General features: G+C 42.5%; 1 protein-coding gene across 4 annotated transcripts in view; it reads left to right on the forward strand.

The window, feature by feature from the left end:
* The first annotated feature begins 6,794 nt into the window (after window positions 1–6,794).
* LOC140740105 (ELAV-like protein 2) overlaps window positions 6,795–22,089 on the forward strand; it is a 213,413-nt gene continuing 198,118 nt past the window's right edge. For 3 of the 4 annotated variants that reach the window (XM_073069000.1, XM_073069001.1, XM_073069005.1), the window contains exon 1: window positions 6,795–6,883. In XM_073069000.1, coding sequence (XP_072925101.1) covers window positions 6,815–6,883 — 69 coding nt within the window. In that variant the 5' untranslated portion in view covers window positions 6,795–6,814. Of the gene's footprint in view, window positions 6,884–7,176; window positions 7,247–22,089 lie in introns of those variants that run through there. The other variant, XM_073069003.1, reaches the window with a different exon arrangement.

Genomic DNA, 22,089 nt, shown 5'->3' on the forward strand with positions numbered 1-22,089 from the left:
CCACAGGGATCAGTGTTGGGTCTGTTGATGTTTTTCATCTACTGTATATCCACAATCTGAATAATAATGTGGATCAGCAAGTCTGAGGTTGTCACCAAGGAAGACTATCAAAGCTTGCAGCGGGATTTGGACCAGCTGGAAAAATGGGATGAAAACTGGCAGATGGAAGTTAATGCAGACAAGTGTAAGGTGTTCGCACTACGGGAGGACAAAACTGGATAGGATTTACATAATAAGCAGCAGGGCATTGAGGAGTGTGGTAGAACAGAGGGATCTGGGAATAAAAATCCATAATTCCTTGAAAGTGGCATGACAGATATGTAAAGAAAGCTTTTGATATGTTAGCTCTTATAAATCAAAGTATTGAGTACAAGAGTTGAGATGTTATATTGAAGTTGTATAAGACATTGGGGGTGCCGAATTTGGAGTATCGGGTGCAGTTTTGGTTAATATACCTACAGGAAAGATGTAAATAAGGTGAAAAGAGTTCAGAGAAAATTTACAAGGATGCTGCCTGGACTTGAGGATCTTAGTTATAGAGAGAGACTAAGGAGGTTAGGACTTTATTCCCTAGAGCATAGAAGAATGAAAGGAGATTTGATAGAGATGTGCAAAATTATAAGGGATATGGATAGGGTAAATGCAAGCAAGCTTTTACCACTGAGGTGGCGTGAAACTAAAACCAGATATTATGGGTTAAAGATGAAAGGTAAAATATTTAAGAAGAAAATGATGGGGAACTTCTTCTCTCAGAGGGTGATGAATGCAGGTTCAATTTCCACACTTAAGAGAAATTTGTGTAGGTACTGTACATGGATGGGATGGATCTGGAGGGCATTCAGGTACCATATAGTCTGTTTCTGTGTTATAGTGTTCTGTGAATCTGTGACTCTATAAAGATACAAAAGAAACATTCTATTATTATATATTATATGGAGGTTCTTATATAGACACATGAATGTGCAGCGAGTGGAGAGACATTGATATTGTGTAGGCAGAAGTGATTAGTTTATTTGGGCATTTGATTATATTTAATTAGCTCAGCACAATATTGTGGGCGGAATGGCCTGTTCCTGAGCTGTACCATTCTACATTCTACGCCCTTGGGTTCACACATTTTCTCCCGCCCATTTCCTAATCATGCCACAATTTCTTCTTGCTTGTTGGATTCAGGGACTGGAGGCCTGACTATGGCGGTGAGTGTGAGGGTGGGAATAGAAATGGTTTTTCCGCTGTTGTTTTTGTTTTGTGGTTGTTGCTTGTGTGGTTCTGCTGAACGTTGTGGGCATGCTATAATGGTGCCAGAACGTGTGTCGACACTTGCAGGCTGCCCCCAAAATATACTTAGGTATTTTAGATTGGTTGTTAACATAAATAATGCATTTCTCTGTGTGTTTCAATGTACTTGTGATAAATAAATGAACCGAATCTCTCCTTACAGCACAAACCCACGAACTACTTTCCAAGCCCTTCACAGTTTTCCTGTAATGGGGTGACCACAAATGCAGGGGCAGCCCTGACCAGAACAGGTTTAGCCATTGTTACTCCCTTTATCTTTGAAGTAAATTATTGGGTCGAGGAAGCAACCCCGAAGAACATCTGTATCCTCCTCTCGTGACCTCTGACAGGCACGGCCTTTTCTTTTTTACCAGATCAGATCCTTGGCATTAGGGACCTCCCTTCCTTCCTCACTTGGACAAAATTTTGGCAAGGCCACTCCTGTTTATAGTTTATAGTGATTGCTTATAGTTTTGGCTGCTTGTAATAGAAAAGACTGTTAAACTGGGAAGAGTGCAAAACGAAGAGAAGCAGTGTCCATCATAAGGGACTCCCACCATCCAGCCATGCTCGCTTCTCGGTGCTGCAGTCAGGAAGAAGGTACTTGGGTCCTACACACCAGTTTCAAGAACAGCTGTCATCAGGCTCTGAACCAGCACAAATAACTTCGCTCATGTCCACACAACTTATAAACAAGCTTCCATGCTTCTATTTTATTTAGTTGTTTATTATTATTACTTTTTTTGTATTTGCACAGTTTGTCTTCTTTTCCACATTGGCTGTTTGTCAGTCTTTGTGTGTAGTTCTTCATTGATTCTATTGTGTTTCTTGTTCCACTGTGAATGCCTGCAAGAAAATAATCTCAGGGTAGTAAATGGTGACATATACATATTTTGATAATAAATTTATTTTGAACTTTGAGAAGTTTTACAAGGATACTGCCAGGAAACGAGGGCCAGAGTTATAGGAAGAGGTTGGGCAAGCTTGGATTTTATTCTTTGGAATGTAGGAGTTTGAGGAGGTGACCTCACAGACATGTATAAAATTATGAGCAGGCATAGATAGGGTGAATGCACACAGCCTTTTTTCTTAGAGAAGAGGAACTAATAACTAGAGGGCATAGGGTTTAAATGAGAGTTGAAAGAGCGACTTCATCACATAGAAGATGATATGTAGATGGAGCAAGGTGGTTGAGACAGATACAATAACAACATTTAAGAAAATTTTGGATAAGTTCAAGGATACAAGATGGTTTGAAGGATATGGGTCAAATATGGGCAAATAGGAATGGCTTGGTGGGCACTATGGTTAATGACAGCAACGAAGGATTGTACCTGTACCTGTGTGGAGCTGTAAGCTAACTGTAAATTCTTTGTATGGTCAGCACCATTAGCATGTATGAGTTGGGCCAAAAGACCTGTTTCCATGCCGTATAACTCCATGATTCTGAGATGCTCTCTCCAGAACCCCTAGGTGTCACACCCAGTGAAGTTCCCTTGATGTCAAAGGCTGTCCTTCTCTGCTGGGTCAGCCCATGTGTCCAGGGCCTGGTGTTGGTCTCAGAAAACACTTAATGTGATCTGGTATATCAGCAATGATTAATGACGGCCACAGAGGATTGTACCTGCGTGGAACTGTAAGCTAGCTGGAAAGGCTTTACATGCGGAGCGATCTCTAAGTGTATCTAGTTGAGATAGGAAACAAAAAATATTAATAAATCAAAGCTGAGACAAAAAGAAAATGTTATCCATTCTTTCTAAAACCTAGCAGGAGAGGCAAAGGTGTGGGCTAGCTGCGTTTTGCAAATTCCCATGGTAACACAGGCTTCCAGTACCGCAAAGGATCCATAATTCACAGGCGTGTGTGAGTTGTGAAGTCCTGCTCATGAGAGAGAGATCGTTTGTAATGTACTGTCACTGCAGTGAGATTCTATTCATTTTAAAGGCACCACCGGCCATTCTTCAGTGTCACTCTGCCATTTAGTATACAGAGCACGGGCGTTAGCCGGAGCTCAGCTGCCTGAGCTCTGTAGTGGATACAGTACATCACAGGAAAAGCTGTCCCCACCACTGAGGACATCTACAAGGAGCACTGCCACAAGAAAGCAGCATCCATCATCAAGGACCTCCACCGTCCAGGCCGTGCTCCCCTTTCACTGCTGTCATCGGGAAGGAGCTGCAGAAGCCTTAGGTCCCACGCCACAAGGCTCAGGAAAAGTTAATACTTTTCAACTATCAGGCTTCTGAACCAGCAAGGATAACTTCATTCACCTCAACACTGAACTGATCCTGCAACCTATGGACTCACTTTCAAGGACTCTATGACTCATGTTCTCAGTTTTATTTAACTGTTATTTACTTACCATTATTTGCTTTTTTGTATTTGAACAATTTGTCTTCTTTTGCACATTGATTTGCTGTTGCATTTCTTTGTTCTACTGTGAATACGTGCAAAAAAATGAACCTCGGGGTAGTATATGACACATACTTTGATAATAAAATTACTTTGAAATTTGAACTTTGAGCTATCAGTCTCAGGATCACCGTAGAAAATTATGGAGTCAGTGTTCAGCAAAATCAGTAGCATAAATGTAAAGGCACCCATACATTCAACAATTCTTAATCCCTTTTTGGAATGAAGACCTGTGGCTGATGTGGGTGGCAGGATTTGATCCCATCCACCAGCAGTTCCTCCCCCTTTCTGTATCTCTTCCTGTCCACTTTCCTTTTGTCGCCCTGTACTCAACTGAGACTCAAGCTGCTGGAGGATCTCAGCAGGTCAGGCAGTGTCTGTGAAGACAGAGGAATGGTTTATCTTTCAGGTAGAAATTGACACAATCACACAGAAGGGAGGCCAGGGGTTATTCTTCATTAGGAGCTTGAGGGGATTTGGTTTGCCGCCAAAGACTCTAGCAATTTTGTTTAGATGTACTAACAGCATGGAGGCTCCAAAGCACAGGATCACAAGAGGCTTACAGGGTTGTAGACTCAGCCAGGGGTTGGTTGTACCTGTGACTCCATCACAAGAACAACCACCCACCCCACCCCTCACCATCAAGGACATCTTCAACAGGGAGAGCCTTAAGAAGGCAGCATCCGTCTTTAAGGACGTTTACAGTTCAGACTATGCCCTCTTCTCATTACAGAAGGTATGGGAGCCTGAAGACCCACACTCAAAGTTTTAGGAACAGATTCTTCCCCTTGAACATCAGATTTCTGAACAGTCCACGAAACCATGAACACTACTTATCTTTTCCTCTTTTGCACTATTTATTTTTTTATTTTGTTAGCTACAGTATTTTTTATGTCTTGCACTGTACTGCTACCAGAAAACAACAAATTACACAATATATGTCTGTGATAATAAACCTCAGTGCAATGTTATATAATGAAATTATCTGTATGGACACCATACATATGATTATCATAAACTAAATTACCAGCACATTTTACCAACTTACTAAATTATTGAGTCAAGTATGATGTTGACTGAGAAGTTGTCGATTGATCGGTCCTCAGGTGGTTGTAGAGGCCGATCTGGGATCCACCTGTTCTGGTGCAGTGTGGGCAGGAGTAAAGTGGCAGCTGTGGTTAGTGGTTGATCTTCTGGTTGTTCAGTTTCTCTTTTCACAGCTGCCGCTTGTTCTCTGTAGCACAGTGGAGGCTGTTCTCATGTAGCACAGGTCCCTCTCAAACAGATTTTCTATAGGTGTATCTATTGAATGCAATGTCTTCCCAATTTTTGTTTGTAATATAGTATTTCTTCAGGCTGATTTTGATGTTGTCTTTGACGACTTTCCTTTGCTGCTGGGTACATAATACATAGAACATGTACAAGCACATAGTACCTGTATGGATCCCTGTACATAGATAAATTGGTAAAATTATTAATTCCACAGGTTGTGCAATTTAACTCAGCATAATTTACCAATTTATCTATGCTATATACTGTACTTGTACATGGTACATTGAACATGTACATAGTCCAAAGACATAGTACATGCACTTGTCCATAATACATATATAAATTGATAATTTTTTACCAAGCAGTTTGTCTACGTTCTTGTTCATATGACAACAAACTTTGACTCTGACATCTGACCATCCCTTAGCTGGTGCCTGACCCACTGAATTCCTCCAGCAGTTTGTGCAGCATTTCCAGTCTCTCTCTGATGCTGGCAGATTGGAGTATCTTGAATGGTATCTTGATTGTCGTGGATCAGTTGGGCCAAAGGGTCTCTTTCTGCATTGCATGACTTTATAACTCTGAGTTTTTCATTGCACCTATGCATAAAAGTACTTGAGTTTATGACAATAAACTGGACTCATCATAAAGAGTCATTGGGTCATAGGGAGCTACACCACAGAAACACGTCATCCAGTCTATCTAGTCTATGCCAAGTTATTATACTGCCTAATCCCATTGACACACTACCACCACTTCCTCTGGCAGCTCGTTCCACACTCTCGCCAACCTCTGAGTGAAGAAGATTCACCTCATGTTCCCTCTAAACATTTCACTCTTACCCCATGACCTCTAGTTCTAGTCTCACACAACCCTCAGTGGAAAATGCCTGCTTGCATTTACCCTGTCTATACCTCTCATAATTTTGTATACCTCTATCAAACCTTCCCTCATTCTCCTACACTCTAGCGAATAAAGTCCTAACCTATTCAGCCTTTCCTCAATTCCAGGCAATATCCTTATAAATTTTCTCTGCATTCACTCTTTCAAACTTAGTGATATCTTTCCTACAGGTAGGTGACCAGAACTGAACACAAATTCTAAGAGGAGATAACTCCTGGGTGAAGGGAAGACTTCGCCAAAAATCTCCTTTCAAGAAAGATGACTCGACAAAAACATATTAGCAATATTATCATTTAAACCAACACTACCCTCACTTTCGCTGCATTAGCAAAGTGTCTCCATTTAATCAAAGATTGGCTTGTAAAACACTCTTAGTTTGAACCATAAAAAGATGCCATCTGTCTTCAAAATGCTCTAAATGTGTGTGTCTGGTCACACGAACCTTTCAAACTATTCATACCAACAGCTGAAAAATATAATCTGGCTGTTGAGCACAGAGTGTCATTGGTTTTGTGCATTGCAGTGTGCTTTAGAAAGAAGTGAGAAGATAATTCTCACTGGCACCTTACGAAAACCCTGCCGCTTTGTATTACTTGTAGAGGCAGCAGCCTTTCTCGTTTGGAAGGTACCAGTTCTCTTTAAAGCCACAAGCTGTTAAACTGCAGTCTTGAATAACCACACTGGAAAATATTGATACTCTCATTCCGAACACTTAACGGTTAACTTAGCAGTCAGTAGTCGTTCCTTTCTTCTCTGAAGACCCACCATAACCCTTTTCCTCTGCATCTTTGTCTTATCCGTTCTGACTCTCATCTGTTTTCTCCCCATTGCTTCCACCTCTCTCTCTCTCTCTCTCTCTCTCTCTCTCTCTCTATCTCTCGCTCTCTCTCTGCTTCTCAGACTCCCATTCCCCTGTGGGATACCTGCAATTTTCTCTCCCTCAGCCAGAATGGCGCATGCCACAAAAATGAACAGATGCTTGCATACGAGGGAAGACTCTCCTCTCTGTACATACAAGGTACAATTTGATTGCTGTTTTTTTTTGTTTTTGAAGTTCGATGTGTGAATATTTGATAATGTTCCCCCATTCCTCCCAGAATATATAGAAAGGGGACTTGATTTCTTTACAGGACCATATTTTACATAATTATATGTATAGGAAGGAGGGTGGTGGTAGTGGTTGTGGTGGGGGTTGTTATGGGGAGGATGGGGGGGAATAGTTGAGGTCCACATGATGCACATCAAACCTGCTGACAGTTGCAAATGCTGATGAATTGGCAACTTGGGATTTGAAACTCAAGCAAGGTGCCCTGTGAGTGCAGTATTCACTACTATCCAAGGTATGACGTTGATGCAGTTCGATCGGAGGGAGAGAGCGCGGGTAGGTGAACAGCAAAGAGCTTTTTTTAATAAATAATCGGGTGGGTGTGGGGTGGTAAATGTTGTTTGCTGCCGTTCGTTCGGAAATTGGGATTTCTTTTGTCTCACTGGTGGCTAACATCTGAGTTGCTTTTGTGTTTAAAAAGAATTATGTGGACAAGAAACCTTAAGGATGGACGTTGTTACAGTGACAATGGTTTAGAAAAAAGGCTTTGATCTGGTTTCCTGTACTGTGCCCAGAGCAAAATTTCAACGCTGGGACCAGGGAGAATCTGGGATTTAAAAAAAAGAAAACCGATCTCGCTTTAAGTCGAGCGAGTGGCTTTTGCTCCTTTGCTTGCTGGCTAACATATATTTATATTTGAGCTTTTTGCAATGTTGAATAAACTGGCGGCTTTGTCAAAGGAATGAAAGAGATGCGATTGGTGGTGCTATGGTGGGGGGGAGGGGAGAGAGGCTCATAGTGAGGAGTGGTTTGATACCTCTTGCAGACGCCGGCAAAATCACCGCAGTGTTTTATCTTGTGCTAATAAATTGTCAGAAATCAGGAATCTGTTTTATACTATTTCCTTCATTAGTTCGTTGTTTTAACCCTTCCGCTGCCTGCACTCCCAACTGGGCTTCTGAAATCACACCATCGTTGTATACAGTTGCTTTAAAAGAGTTCCTACCGTTCGGAATTTCTGGCTTACAGACACAAATTCTCGATGCAGACGCCGATGCGTTACTTGGCAGCATCGATGCCTTCTGCAGTAACCTTTCTCTTTTTAATGAGGTCTTTTCTCTGTGTGAATTATTCAAGATTTCCATTTCACGAGGAACCGAGTGGCATTTGAAAATCTCTCGGTAACGGGGAGCCAGTTGCCACCTCGGGCGTTGCTGTTCACGGCAAAGTTTGAGCCCCAATTCAGCCACCCAAAAATAAATCAATGTTGCTCAGCAGTTTGGGACGGACTTGAGTGGAAATTCGCCTCTATTGTCTGTATACAGACAGAATCCACGAACACATGAGCTGTGAACTGTGCTTCTATTAATCTCAATGGAGCCGAATTTCATAATCAGAGTTCAGCACGTGTAAAATACTACATCCAATATGCCGTACGTACACCACTGGCCAAATGTATACTGTACTGCCTTTTTTTTTGTTTCTGTAATCTTCCCTTTTGGTCTTTCTGACAGGGCGAATGAAGCTTTCACTTGTCATAGAATCATAAAACGATACAGCGTAGAAACAAGCCCTTCGGCCCATTTAGTCTGTGCCGAACTATTGGCATGGATCATTTGGCCCAAAAGGTCTGTTTCCATGCTGTATCTCTGAAGTTTTTCATTGCACCTATGCATATATATCCTTGTGTTTGTGACAATAAATTCAACTCCTCATAAAGAGTCATAAGGCATAGAAGCAGGCCCTTCAGCCCATCTAGTTCATCCCAATTTATTAATCTGTCGACTCCGCCCTGGACCATAGCCCTCCATACCACTCCCATCTATGTACCTTCCAAATTTCTCTTATATGTTGTAATTGAACCCAAATCCACCACTTCCACTGGCAACTCGTTCCACACTCTCACCATGAAGAGATTCCCCTTCATGCTCCCCTTAAACATTTCTCCTTTCACCCTTAACCCATGACCAGTCTCACCTAACAGTGGAATAAGCCTGCTTGCATTTACCCAATCTAAACTCCTCATTTTTGTATTGTTTGTTCATTATGTGTGTATCTCGTAGGCGATCATTGTCTTTCCATGACTATGATTTGTTTTGGGCAATCTTTTATTTAAAGTGGTTTGCCATTCCCTTCTTCTGGGCAATGTCTTTACAAGACTAGATCTTGGGGTCTGAGCCCATAGGACACTCAAAGCTGCTCCACAGGTTGACTCTGTGGTTAAGAAAGCATACAGTGCATTGGCCTTCATTAATTGTGGATTGAGTTTAGGAGCCGAGAGGTAATGTTGCAGCTATATAGGACCCTGGTCAGAACCCACTTAGAGTACTGTGCTCAGATCTGGTTGCCTCACTACAGGAAGGATGTGGAAACCATAGAAAAGGTGCAGAGGAGATTTACAAGGATGTTGCCTGGATTGGGGAGTGTGCCTTATGAGAATAGGTTGAGTGAACTTGGCCTTTTTTCCTTGGAGCGACGGAGGGTGAGAGGTGTATAAGATGATGAGAGGCATTGATCGTGTGGCTAGTCGGAGGACTTTTCCCAGGGCTGAAATAGCTAGCATGAGAGGGCACAGTTTTAAGGTGCTTGGAAGTAGATACAGAGGAGATGTCAGGGGTAAGTTTTTTTACGCAAAGACTGGTGATGTCAATGGAATGGGCTGCCAGTGGCCATGATGGAGGTGGATATGACAGGGTCTTTTAAGAGACTCCTGGACAGGTACATGGAGCTCAGAAATATAGAGGGCTATGGGTAACCCTAGGTAATTTCACAGCTTTGTGGGCCGATGGGCCTGTATTGTGCTGCAAGTTTTCTATGTTTCTAAGACCAGTGACCCCAGCCATTATCAATACTCTTCAGAGATTGTCTGCCTGCCTGGCATCAGTGGTCGCATAACCAGGACTTGTCACGTGCGCTAGCTGCTCATACGACCATCCACCACTTGCTCCTGTGGCTTTAGATGACCCTGATCGGTGGGGGGGTGTGGGTGTGGGAGAGGGAGCTAAGCAGGTGCTACACCTTACCCAAGGGTGACCTGCAGACTACTGGAGGGAAGGAGCACCTTACACCTCCTTTTGTAGAGACATATCTCCACCCTGCCACCCTATTTTGTAGGTACAGGCCTATTAAATGTTGTGTACCTCTATCAAGCCTTTCCTTATTCTCCTACAATCTAGGGAGCAGAAATGCAAAACAAAACGACCAAAGGTTCCTTATGAAGTATCAGTGCCTTTCTGCTGGTGGTGGGGAGGTGAATAATGCCAGGAATAAAAGGAGTAGAGGAGGAGACTTAGTTAATTACTGAAGCATGAAAAGGACATTCAGCCCCAAAACCAAGCACATAATTAAGGGTCTTGCCCCAAAATGTCAACAGCTTATTCCCTTTCTTAGATGCTCCATAGATATCCATAAGCAGGGCAGCATTGTGAGGATTGTGTTTTTTTATTTCTCAAGTGCCTTCAATATCGTACAGCCCTCCCTGCTGGGTGGAAAGTTCTGTTTAAAGCAGATTGGCAACTCCATTGTATCCTGGATAATGGACAACCTGACTGGCAGTCCACAGCTGTGGGGCTTCAGAGTTGTGTGTCAGACATGGCTATAAGCAGCACCGGGGTCCCACAGGGGACTGTACTGGCTCCCTTCCTGCTTACCCTGTATACCTCGGACTTTAGATAAATAGAGGACAGGAGGATTAATACAAGGCCCAGGTGGAGGACTTTGAGCAGCAGCTCAACATCAGTAAGACGATGAGACGCTGTGTCTCAGTAAGGAGATGGTATGGACGTGGATGTGGTGAGGACCTACAAGTACCTTGGAGTGCACCTGGCTGACAGACTTGAGTGGAGCACTAACACAAAGGCTGTGTACAAGAAAGGCCAGAGTAGTCTCTACTTCCTGAGGTCCTTTGGAGTATGCAGGCCTCTCATTCACATGTTCTACCAATCTATTGTTGCCAGTACAATCTTCTATGCGGTGGTGTGCTGGGGCAATGGCGTCAACACAAGTGATGCCAAAGGGCTCAATAAACTGATCAGAAAGGCTGGCTCTGTTATAGGAGTCAAACTGGACACACTGGAGGCTGTGGTAGAACAAAGGACCCTATGGAAAATCCATCAACTACGCTGCTCCAAAGAGCACTGTATAAGGTCATTCTTACCCTTGACCATTAGGCTCTATAGTGAGTCAGCCTATGGCCAGGGAAGTGATGACCACCTCCTGTTAGACTTTTTGAGCTAACTTATTTTTTATTCTTTCTTCTCTTCTAATATTTGTGTATCTGTGCTCTTGTAATGCTACTGTGACACTGTCATTTCCTTTGGAATCAATAAAGTATCTATCTATCTGCCTGACCTACTGAGTTCCTCCAGCATTTTGGATGTGAATCCCATCAGTCTCATTCACTGAATCCAAACCTACAATTTCCATGCTAGTCCGTGTCACAGTAATTCTCTTTGTCTTGTCACACTTCTTACCCACCTTAATCATCCACCCATGTATTTTCCAGAAAATGGAATGACCACTGCTTCCTTTGACAGAACAGGACAGAATGGAAATGTTCGTGAAAGTCCTTTAGACAGGCCCAGTGGTAGTGGATGGGGAAATTGAGGGGTGGGGTGTCACATTATCTGAATTTGAAGGAGGGAACTATACCACACAGCTGGTTACATATGATGGCCTGGGATTCCTGACTGTGACACCACATAATTTAATTAAGGAAAAACAACTTTAATTAAGGATATTTGTTACCAGTTGTGAAGAGAAAGAACATCATTTTTAATACTCTCAAGATGGCCACTGTAGCCTTTTTTATATTGTCAATACAATTCAAAGTAGTAGACGATCTCACCATAAAACCATGAGACATTAAAGCAGAATTAGGCCATTTGGTCCATTGAGTCAGCTCTGTCATTCCATCATGACTGATTTATTATCCCTCTTAATCCAAGTCTCCTTGCAAATCTTGAATGCCTTTATGATTCAAAATCTATCAACCTCCACTTTAAATATACATAATGACTTGGCCTCCACAGCCATCTGTGGCAATGAATTCCACAGGAATCCTCCTCATCTCTGTTCTAAAGGGACATCCTTGTATTCTGAGGCTGTGCCCTCTGGTCCCAGACTCCCCCACTATTGGAAATGTTCTCTCCATATCCACTCTGTCTAGGCCTTTTAATATTCAATAGATTTCAATGAAATTCACCCCCTCCCCATTCTCCTAAACCACAGAGAGTACTATCCCAAAGCCATCAAACACTTCCTATACGTTAATCTTTTCATTCCCGGGATCAGACCTCCTCTGGACCCTCTCCAATGGCAGCACATCCTTTCTTAGATATGGGGCCCTAAACTGATCACCACACAATCCCAAGATCAATATTGAAATAAACTGTTATCTTCTATCGTTGAGAGATAAATATTGAGCAGCAGGTAGAACATATCATTTATGTACCTCTATTTTCTTCTTTAATGTTGACCTCCTTGTTTTAATAGGCCAAATATTGGGCAGCAAGTTAAACAACATTCCTCCTTTCCACTTGTACCATCAGGTGTTTTACACCTTCTCAGAGCAAAACAGGAGCTTCAGTTTCATAAGGTGCTACAAGTGTTGCCTAATCAGAGTTATACAGAGCCACAACATTACCACGTGGCTCTGAAATTCAATCCCCCAACTAATGAAGGCCAACACACACCCTACTAACCACCCTATTAACTTGTGTAGCAACTTTGAGGGATCTGTGGGCGCAAGCTCCAAGATCTTCCTGTTACTCCACACTGCTAAGAACCCTGTCATTAATCCTGTATTCTACCTTCAAATTCAACCTTTCTAAGTGAGTCACTTCACACTTTTCCAAGTTGAACTCCTTCTGCCACTTCTCAACCCAGTTCTGCATCCTGTCAATGTCCCGGTGTAACCTACAACAATCTTTTATACTGTCTATGACTCCACCAAACTTTGTGTCATCTGCAGACTTACTAACCCACCCTTCCACTTCCTTAACCATTTCATTTGTAAAAGCTCACCAACAAAAGAGGTCCCAGAACACCACTGGTGAGCAGACAGTTATGCTGATGCTCAGCCAACATTATCCTTCCAGCAATATCCATACTCAATGTTCCAAACTTCAAATTTCAAAGTAAATTTATTATCAAACTACATATATGTCACCATTTACAACCCTGAGGTTAAATTTCTTGTGGGCATTCACAATAAATGTGAAGAAACATGATAGAATCAGTGAAAGACTGCACACAACAAAATAGACAAACAACCAAAGTGCAAAAGACAACAAACTGCGCAAATACAAAGAGAAAAAAAGGAACAACAATAATAAATAAATAAGCAATAAATAGAGAGAACACAAGATGAAGGGTCCTTGATAATTATTTCAAAGGTTGTGTTCAGTTCAGTGTTGAGGTGAGTGAAGTCAAGTGAAGCTATCTCCTCTGGTTCAAGAGATTGATAGCTGAGGCTCCTGAAGCTGGTGGTGTGGGTCCTGAGACTCATGTACCCCCTTCCTGATGGCAGCAATGAGATGACAGCATGAGCTGAATTGGGGGTTCTTGATGATGGATGCTGCTTTCCTGTGATAGTGCTCAACATAGACGTGTTCAATGGTGGGGAAGGTTTTACCCGTGATAAACTAAGCTATATCCACTTCTTTTTGCAGGCTTTTCTGTTCAAGGGCATTGGTGTTTCCTTTCCAGGTTGTGATGTAACCAATCTCAAGCAGCAGTAAATCAAGGCAATTGAACTTGCTGTGTTGTCTAGAAGGCATTTTGCCACTCATCCAAGAGGCTTCTTCAGTTCGGATCCATAGTGGGTAGCTTTCCAGCTTACAAACGCTGTGAGTTGTTTAAAGGTATAGCAATCACGCAAGGATTGATAAGAGTCGTAGAGGTAATGAAAGGGTCATTAGTCTTATCTTTGTATAAATGGGGGTGTGAATTTTTGTGGAGACACCAGGATAAAGATGTTAGGACTTTTAGATGTTAGATGTTGTAAGTAGCTGATATTTGGTGTCATACCCTCTGTTCAGGGATGGATTTTCCAGTTTGACAAAGGTGGCTTCTTTATCCCCTCTTTCAAACCACTTGTCCTCCCTGTCCAAAATGTGCACATTGTTATCATCAAAGGAGTGTCCCTTGTCTTTTAGGTGTAGATATACAGCCCAGTCTTGACCTGAGGTGTTGGGCCGTCCTTTTGTGAAATGGTTGTTCTGTCCCGCTGATGTACCAACCTGTGCAGTTCTCATTGCGCTGGATAACATATACAATATTGCTCTGTTTATGTTTGAGTGTAGGAGCCTTCAGGTGGACAGGTTTCTGTCTGAGTGTGCTTGTAGGTTGGCAAGTCCAGTTGCCTTGATTTACTACCTGGATGACCGAAAACCATCATAGATATAAGTAATCGATATACTCTTCACCACACTTCTATAGAAGTCTGTCAAAGTTTTCGATGACATGCTGAATCTTTGCAGATTTCTAAAAAAGTAGAAGTGTTGCCTTGCTGTCTTTGTAATGGCACTTACATACTGGACCCAGGATAGATCCTCTGAGAAATTAACACCAGGAATTTAAAGTTGCTTATCCTCTCCACCTCTGGTACGCCAATGAGGATTGACTTATAAATGCTGCTTTTCTCCTCCTGTAATTAATAAGCAGCTCACTGGTCTCGCTGACATTGAATGAGAGGTTGTTGTCATGGCACCACTCAGCCAGATTTTCAATCTCCCTCCTCTATGCTGACTTGTCACCACCTTTGCTGAGAGTGGTGTTCATTACCATACTTAAATATGGCACTGGAGCTGTGCTTAACCATAGAGTTATAAGTATAAACTGAGTAGAGCAGGGGGCTAAACACACAGCCCCTGATGCACCTGCGCTGAGGGAGATTGTGGAGGAGATAGTGTTGTCAATCCAAACTGACTGGGGTCTGGAAATGAGGAAATCATGGATTCAGTTGCACAAGGATTTACTGAGACCTAGGTCTTGGATCTTATTTATTAGATTTGAGGGGTGGATATTATCGAATGTCAAGCTGTAATCAATGAAGAGCATTCTGATGTACGCATCTTCACTGTCCAGATGTTCCAGGATTGAGTGAAGAGCCAATGAAATGGCATCTGCTGTTAACATGTTGTGATAGTAGGCAAAATGGAGTGAATCCAAGGCACTTCTCAGCAGGAGTTGATAGATTTCATCACCCAACCTCTCAAAGAACTTCTCAAAGTTCATCCGAATGATAGACATTAAGGCAGGTTAGTACGTTCCTCTTATATATTATTGAAGCCTGCTTAAGCAGGTGGGTACCTCAGGGGTTAAAGGTATCAGTGAAAACTCCAGCCAGTTGCTCAACACAGGTATTCATTACTCAGCCAGATACCCAGTCTGAGCCAGATGATTTCTGTGGGTTCACCCTCCCGAAGGGTGCCCTCACACTGGCCTCAGAGACTGAAATCACAGGATCATCGTGGGCTGTTGGAGTTCTTGAAGGTGCCTACATATCACGTATGTTGCTTGGTTTCCCTTTGTAGGAGGTGACAGCGTTCAAACCCTGACACAGTGGTTGAGCAACCTTCATAACTCTTTCCTTCACTTTGCTGTATGCTGGAACTGGATTTGTATAAATCAATTGCTACATGCCTCACATTACAGCAATGACTATTAACTGTAGTCAGGTAAAATGCCAAGGGATTCTCTGAAAGCCATTGTAGAAATTCAATGTCTTCTTACTTAATTGTATAAGCATTGTAAAAGAAAGTATTCTTATTTTTCCTTTCTGTACTTGGAGTGTTAAACTAGAGAGCACTCGCATCTCGTGATGTAGAGCCAGTGTGTGTATGTCTACTAACCACCATCTTAAATCACGATGGACTAGTTAGTCTTAGAATTCAATCATGGAACACAGGCATCCCCCAACTATCTGGTACAGTAGCATCGCGGATACCACAATCGCTTTACAGCGCCAGCGACAACTAATCGGGTTTCAAAGCTCATCGCTGGCTATAAGGAGTTTGGGCTTATTGGGCCAGAAGAGCTGGTTACTGTACTATACCTCTAAATCACAACTTTATAATAAGGCTCCAGTGGAGACGGCAGAGATGCGGCGATTTCTAAGCACACACATTATAATAGAAAGTGTACTATTACATTTGACAGTGTAACACCTAGCCAGCTGTAAGATTGGTGTTCAATTCAGGACGTTCTGTAAGGAGATTCTCTCCCTGTGTCCAAGTGAGTTTCCATCAGATTCTCCTGTTTCCTCCTCAATTCCAAATATGTGTGAAAGTGTTAATGAGTTGTGGGCATGCTTGGTTGGCACCAGTAGCATGGTCAATGTTCATGCCATCAGGTTGGAGGCTACCCAGCTGGTATATAAGGTGTTGTTCCTCCAACTTGAGTGTGGCTTCATCTTGACTGTACATTGACTTCTCTAACTTCCGTTAATGCCCCTCCTCCCCTTCTTACCCCATCCCTGATATATATTTTTTTTCTCTCTCTCTGCCCATCACTCTGCCTGTTCTCCATCTCCCTCTGGTGCTCCCCTCCCCCTTTCTTTCTCCCTAGGCCTCCTGTCCCATGATCCTTTCCCTTCTCCAGCTCTGTATCACTTTCGCCAATCACCTTTCTGGCTCTCAGCTTCACCTCACCCCCTCCGGTCTTCTCCTATCATTTCACATTTCCCCATCCCACTTTCAAATCTCTTACTATCTTTCCTTTCAGTTAGTCGTGACGAAGGGTCTCGGCCCGAAACATCGACAGAGCTTCTCCCTGTAGATGCTGCCTGGCCTGCTGTGATCCACCAGCATTTTGTGCGTGTTGCTTGAATTTCCAGCATCTGCAAATTTCCTCGTGTTTGTAAATAATGTCAGTAGATTACGATGGTAATGTAGTGGTTAGCGTGACACTTTTACAGCTCAAAGTTTAATTTCAGCATCTTCTATAAGCAGAATCTAAGTCCTCCCGGTGAACACATGGGTTTCCTCCAGGTGCTCTGGTTTCCTCCCACAGTCCAAAACGTGCCAGTTAGTATGTTAATTAGTCATTGCAAATAGTCCTGTGATTAGGCTAGGGTTGAGTACGTGGATTGCTAGTTGGTGTGGTTCATTGGGTCGGAAGGACCTGTTCCACTCTGTGTCTCTAAGTAAAATAAAATAAGACTGAAAGAGTCTAGAGAAAATTCACGAAGAATTTAAAGCAACACACACAAAATGCTGGAGGAACTCAGCAGATCAGGCAGTATCTATGGAAAAGAATAAAGAGTCAATGTTTTGAGCCGAGACCCTTCTTCAGGATTGAGAAGGAAGGAGGAAGATGCCAGAATAACAAAGAATTTGCCAGAACTTGAGGACCTGAGTTATAGCTAAGCGTCGAATAGATTAGGACTTCATTTCCTGGGACGTAGCAGAATAAGAGGAGATTTATTAGAGGTATACAAAATTACAACTGGTAAAGATAAATGCAAGCAGGTTTTTTCCACTGAGGTTTGGCTAAAACTAGAACTAGAGATCTAGGGTGAGAAATGAATTTTTTAAAGGGATCCTGAGGGGGAACTTCTGCAATCTGACGGAAGTTCAAGTATGGAATGAGCTGCCAGTGAAAGTGATGGTTGCTGGTTTGATTTCAATATTTAAAAGAAGTTTTGATAAGTACATGAATGGGAGGGGTATGGAGAGCTACAGTCCAGGTGTGGATCAATGGGACCAGGCAGATTAACAGTTTGGCACAGACCAGATGGGCTGAAGGGCCTTTTTTATGCTGCTGCGCTCTAGGACTGTATGATTCTGTTACCTGCTTGAATGAAGGGTCTTATGGAGACATTTCAGGGGCAGTTTGATTAGAAAGAATATGAAAAATAGAAGCAGGAATAGACCATTTGCTTCCTCCTACTTGTTCTGCCATTCATAACTGATGTTTTACCACCTCCCTACACAAGCTAGACACGCTGAGCATCCAAAAATCTATTGACCATAAGATATTGTGTAAATGGAAAGAGGTTGAAGCTGTCCTAAGAAATCTGGATTTCCCAGTACACAAAGTATAAAATGTTAACAAAGAACAACATGGTCAGTACAGACTAGATGGGCTGAAAGGCCTGTTTCTGTGCTGTAATGTTTTATGTAGAAAGGTAAATTGCATCTTGCAAGGACAAAACATGATATTCTGCAAATGCTGTAAAACTGTATATATATTTTTAAAAAATAGTGTAAAAACAGAGCCAAAATATTGAGGTAGTGTTTAAGGATTCATGGACTGTTCAGAAATCAGAAGGCAGAGGGGAAGAAGCTGTCCCTAAAACATTGAATGTGGATCTTCATGCTCCTGTATCATCTCCCTGATGGTAGTAATGAGAAGAGGACATGTCCTGGGTGGTGGGGGTTCTTATGATGGATACCACCCTTTAGAGGCATCACCTTTTGAAGATGTCCTTGACTGATGCCCATGATGGAGTTGGCTGAGTTTACAACCATCTGCGCCTTTTTCCAATCCAGTGCAGTGGCCCCTCCATACCAGACAGTGATGCCACCTGTTAGAATGCTCACCGTGAAAGATAACCACTGGTATTTCTCCTTTGTAATTGGAAAAGCATTTGTGGTGAAGGGCTAAAGAAAAATGAATCTCATAGGAGAGGGGAGAGGACCATGGAAAAAAAGAAAGGAGGAAGGGAACCAGAGAGAGGTGATGGGCAGGTGAAGAGAAGAGAAGAAGTAAACTGACAGCCAGAATGGGGAATGCAATAAGAGAGAAGGAGAGAGACGGAGAATCTAGCAGAAGTTTGAGAAATTGATGTTCATGCCATCAGATTGAAGGCTAGCAAGATAGAAAATGAAGTGTTGCTCCTCCTGTCTGAGGGTGGCCTCATCGTGATAGTAGAGGAAGCCATGGACCAACATGTTGGAATGGGAATGGGAAGTTGAATTGAAGTGGGTGGCCACCAAGAAATCCTGCCTTTTGAGCACCTTAGCTCATTTCATGCATATAACAGAAAAAGCAGTGTTTGTTAAGTACTGAGTGATTGGGCTGTATTGATGTTCAAATGGACCATGACATTCTTATAAATAAGTCAGTGAAAGCCAACAGACAGGGAATAAGCAATTAAGAGGTTCAGGGTCGTGATAAAGGGTTTCCACCCGAAACATCAGCAACTCATTTTAACTCCAAACTGCTGCTTGACCTGCTGAACTCCTCCAACAGATGTTTTGTTGCTTCAGATCAAAGCAAAAGTAGTCTCTGTGACTACTGGATTTCAAACAAATTCCACTAAATGTGCATAAAATCCCAACTCACAATTCTTCTTCTTGCTAAGCCCATCATACCTATTGGGGCGTAGGCCACTCTTGCCAGAGTCTTCTGTCCTGAGCCAGTCTTTCAAATTGTCCCCATCTTCAAAGTTCCTTCCTCTCCCAGGGATGAGGTCTTTGGAGTTTCTGTAGCTTTGTGCTTTTATGGGATGGGGTTGCTAGCCTCATGCCAAACCCGCCTCCTTTTACAGTCAGGCTTGGGACTGTCCATAGTGGAGTTCAACTCACAATTCCCTATACCTAAAGTAAGCAAACTAGTACTCTCTTCATTTGGAGGCAATCCAAATAGAATAGAGACTTTACTGAATCCTCATACTTGTGCCTTAATCTCAGCTTCTGGGTTGACTTTCATGTGAATGCCCATTGGAATGGTCTAGTTTAACAATCTGGCTGTCCTCCCTAATCAATTTGGGCTTCCCTTTTGTGAAAACATGAAGTTCTGATTTTTAAAACTGTTGAATATTAAGTCTTAGTTCACATCAACTCCTGAAATAGCATTACTGCCTCGTGGTCATTTCAAACCATCTGCTTCTCTCCATCTAATGTATAATGAATGTAATTCGTTAACATCATAGCAGGATAGATGTCAAGTATTTTAGGACATCCTTTGGCAAGATGAAGAAATTTCATCCCCTGAGCTTTGTTCTTTGCTGATTTATCAAATAATAGCCATCAGCCTCATGAAAACAAACACATCAGTAAACTTCATAGCACATGAGAAGGAGTCTCTAATCGCTTGTGAATTTTATCAATGACTTGGATGAGGAAGTGGAGAGGTGGGTGAGGAAGTTTGCAGGTGACACAAAGGTTGGTAGAGTTGTGGACATTGTAGAAGGTTGTTGTGGGTTACAATGGATCAGCAACAGGATGCAGGGCTCTCTTTGTGGTGTTCAATTACTGTGTGAAATGAGAGTTTTCAAACTTTGGATAAAGCCTTCTTCCAGGTTAATTTTTAAAAGGTTTCAAAGGAGAAATATATACAATATACATCCTGAAATGCTTTTACTTCCCAACCATCCATGAAACAGTGGAGTGCCCCCAAAGAATGAATGACAGTTAAATGTTAGAACCCCGAAGTCCCCTCTAGCTCCCCCCCCACATGCAAGCAGCAGCAAAGCAATGATCCCCTTCTCCCACCAGCAAAAAAAAAGCACCGGCACCCACCACCGATCACTCAAGCGTGCAGCAAAGCAACAGCAAAGACACAGACTTGCAGCAACCCAAAGACTACTCGTTCACCCTGTATTCGACATATCACAGGCTCTCTCTCACTCCCTAATAAGGGAGAAACAGATGACTCTGTTTCACAGCGAGAGGGGAGACATATCAAACAGCTCACTGGTTTATGATGTTAGAAGTTCATGTGTCACTTTTTCCGAGCTCTGTGCCCAAAGATCTCAGGTCCTTGGGCACACAGCCAGAGATCTTCCGACTCCCACGACAAACTGATCTCCTGCCAGGACACCGACCTTCAATCCGTTCATCTCCAGAGCCACAAGATCTTGGACCTCCAAAGGCAAGCTAAGCTCTTAGGCCTCATCCTTGGCAAATCGAATAACGGCCAGTCACAAAATTCCGAGGGCGGGTCCTATTCCCGCAAAGAACCGAAGTCAGTGAGTAAAGAACCCTGAAAGGGAAAAATAGAGATATTAGAGATAGAAACAGAACTGTTTCCAAAAATGCAAGCAACGGAGTCGCCATTTCGTGCCATCATAACTGAGCTCTGCCCTCTCCGTCCTTTTTTTAGTTTTTAAGGCAGAAATGTAGAGGGTTAGAGTCATAGAATCATAGAACACGGACACAGGCCCTTCAACCCATCTAGTCGATGCTGAACTATTGCTCTACCTGATCCCTTGGACATGTACCTGGACCCTGCTATCCATGAATTTATCTACAATCCTAGATAACTCAACTACTTTATGCACACTGAGTTTCTACAATGCATAACAGTAAGTAATATAAGTAATAGTCAATTGTGCGTGTGGGGTGCAAACAGCTCTAAGTTTCAAAGGGCTGAAAAATCCCTTCCTGCTCCTGTTGTGACACAGGGGATGATAATCCAAGAGGGCTAGGTTAAAAATAAATCATCAACAAAAATGGTTAGCTTTATCAGGTTAATGCCCCAATAAAAATTACCTCACATGGTTTCTGGAATGTTCTTCCCAGCACATAATTAGTGTTTTATTCACTCAAGACCACAGGATAAATAAACCTATTTAAGCAATTTCTTCTTCTTAATTTGTTGATGTGTCTGAGCAGTGATTCTTTCTTCTCTCAGCTTGATACACAATCTGATTTTTTTTTAAATAAACGCTTTTATTTAAATATCTAAATAGTGATGGGGTGGCACGATAGCATAGCAGTTAAAGAGATAAAGATTAGCTTTATTTGTCACATGTACAGTACATCAAAACATACACTGAAATGCATCAAATTGAATCAGCGAGGATTGTGCTAGATGCCCTCATTGTTGCCACATAGAATGGCCACACCTTATTAACCCTAACTGTATGTCTGTTACAGCAGCAGTGACCCAGCTTCAATTCCATTGCGGTCTGTATGGGATTTGTATCTCTACCCCTGAATGCGTGGGTTTCCTCCTGCATTCCAAGGATGTACTGGTTAGTAGAACTGGTGACCTGGGCGTAATTGGGTGGTGCAGGTTCAGTGGGCTGGAAGGACCTGCCACAAGGCTGTATCTCTAAATAAAAATAAAATTTAAGTTAAGTTAAAACAATGGGAGGACCAGTTATATGACTTATAACACAAGTGGAACATTGGGACAGCTAGTAAAACTGCTACCTCACAGTTCCAGTGACCCGGGTTCAGTCCTGACCTCAGACACTGACTGTGTGGAGTTTTCACATTCTCCTT

Source organism: Hemitrygon akajei, chromosome 16 (assembly GCF_048418815.1).
Source record: "Hemitrygon akajei chromosome 16, sHemAka1.3, whole genome shotgun sequence".
Classification (NCBI taxonomy): Eukaryota; Metazoa; Chordata; class Chondrichthyes; order Myliobatiformes; family Dasyatidae; genus Hemitrygon; species Hemitrygon akajei.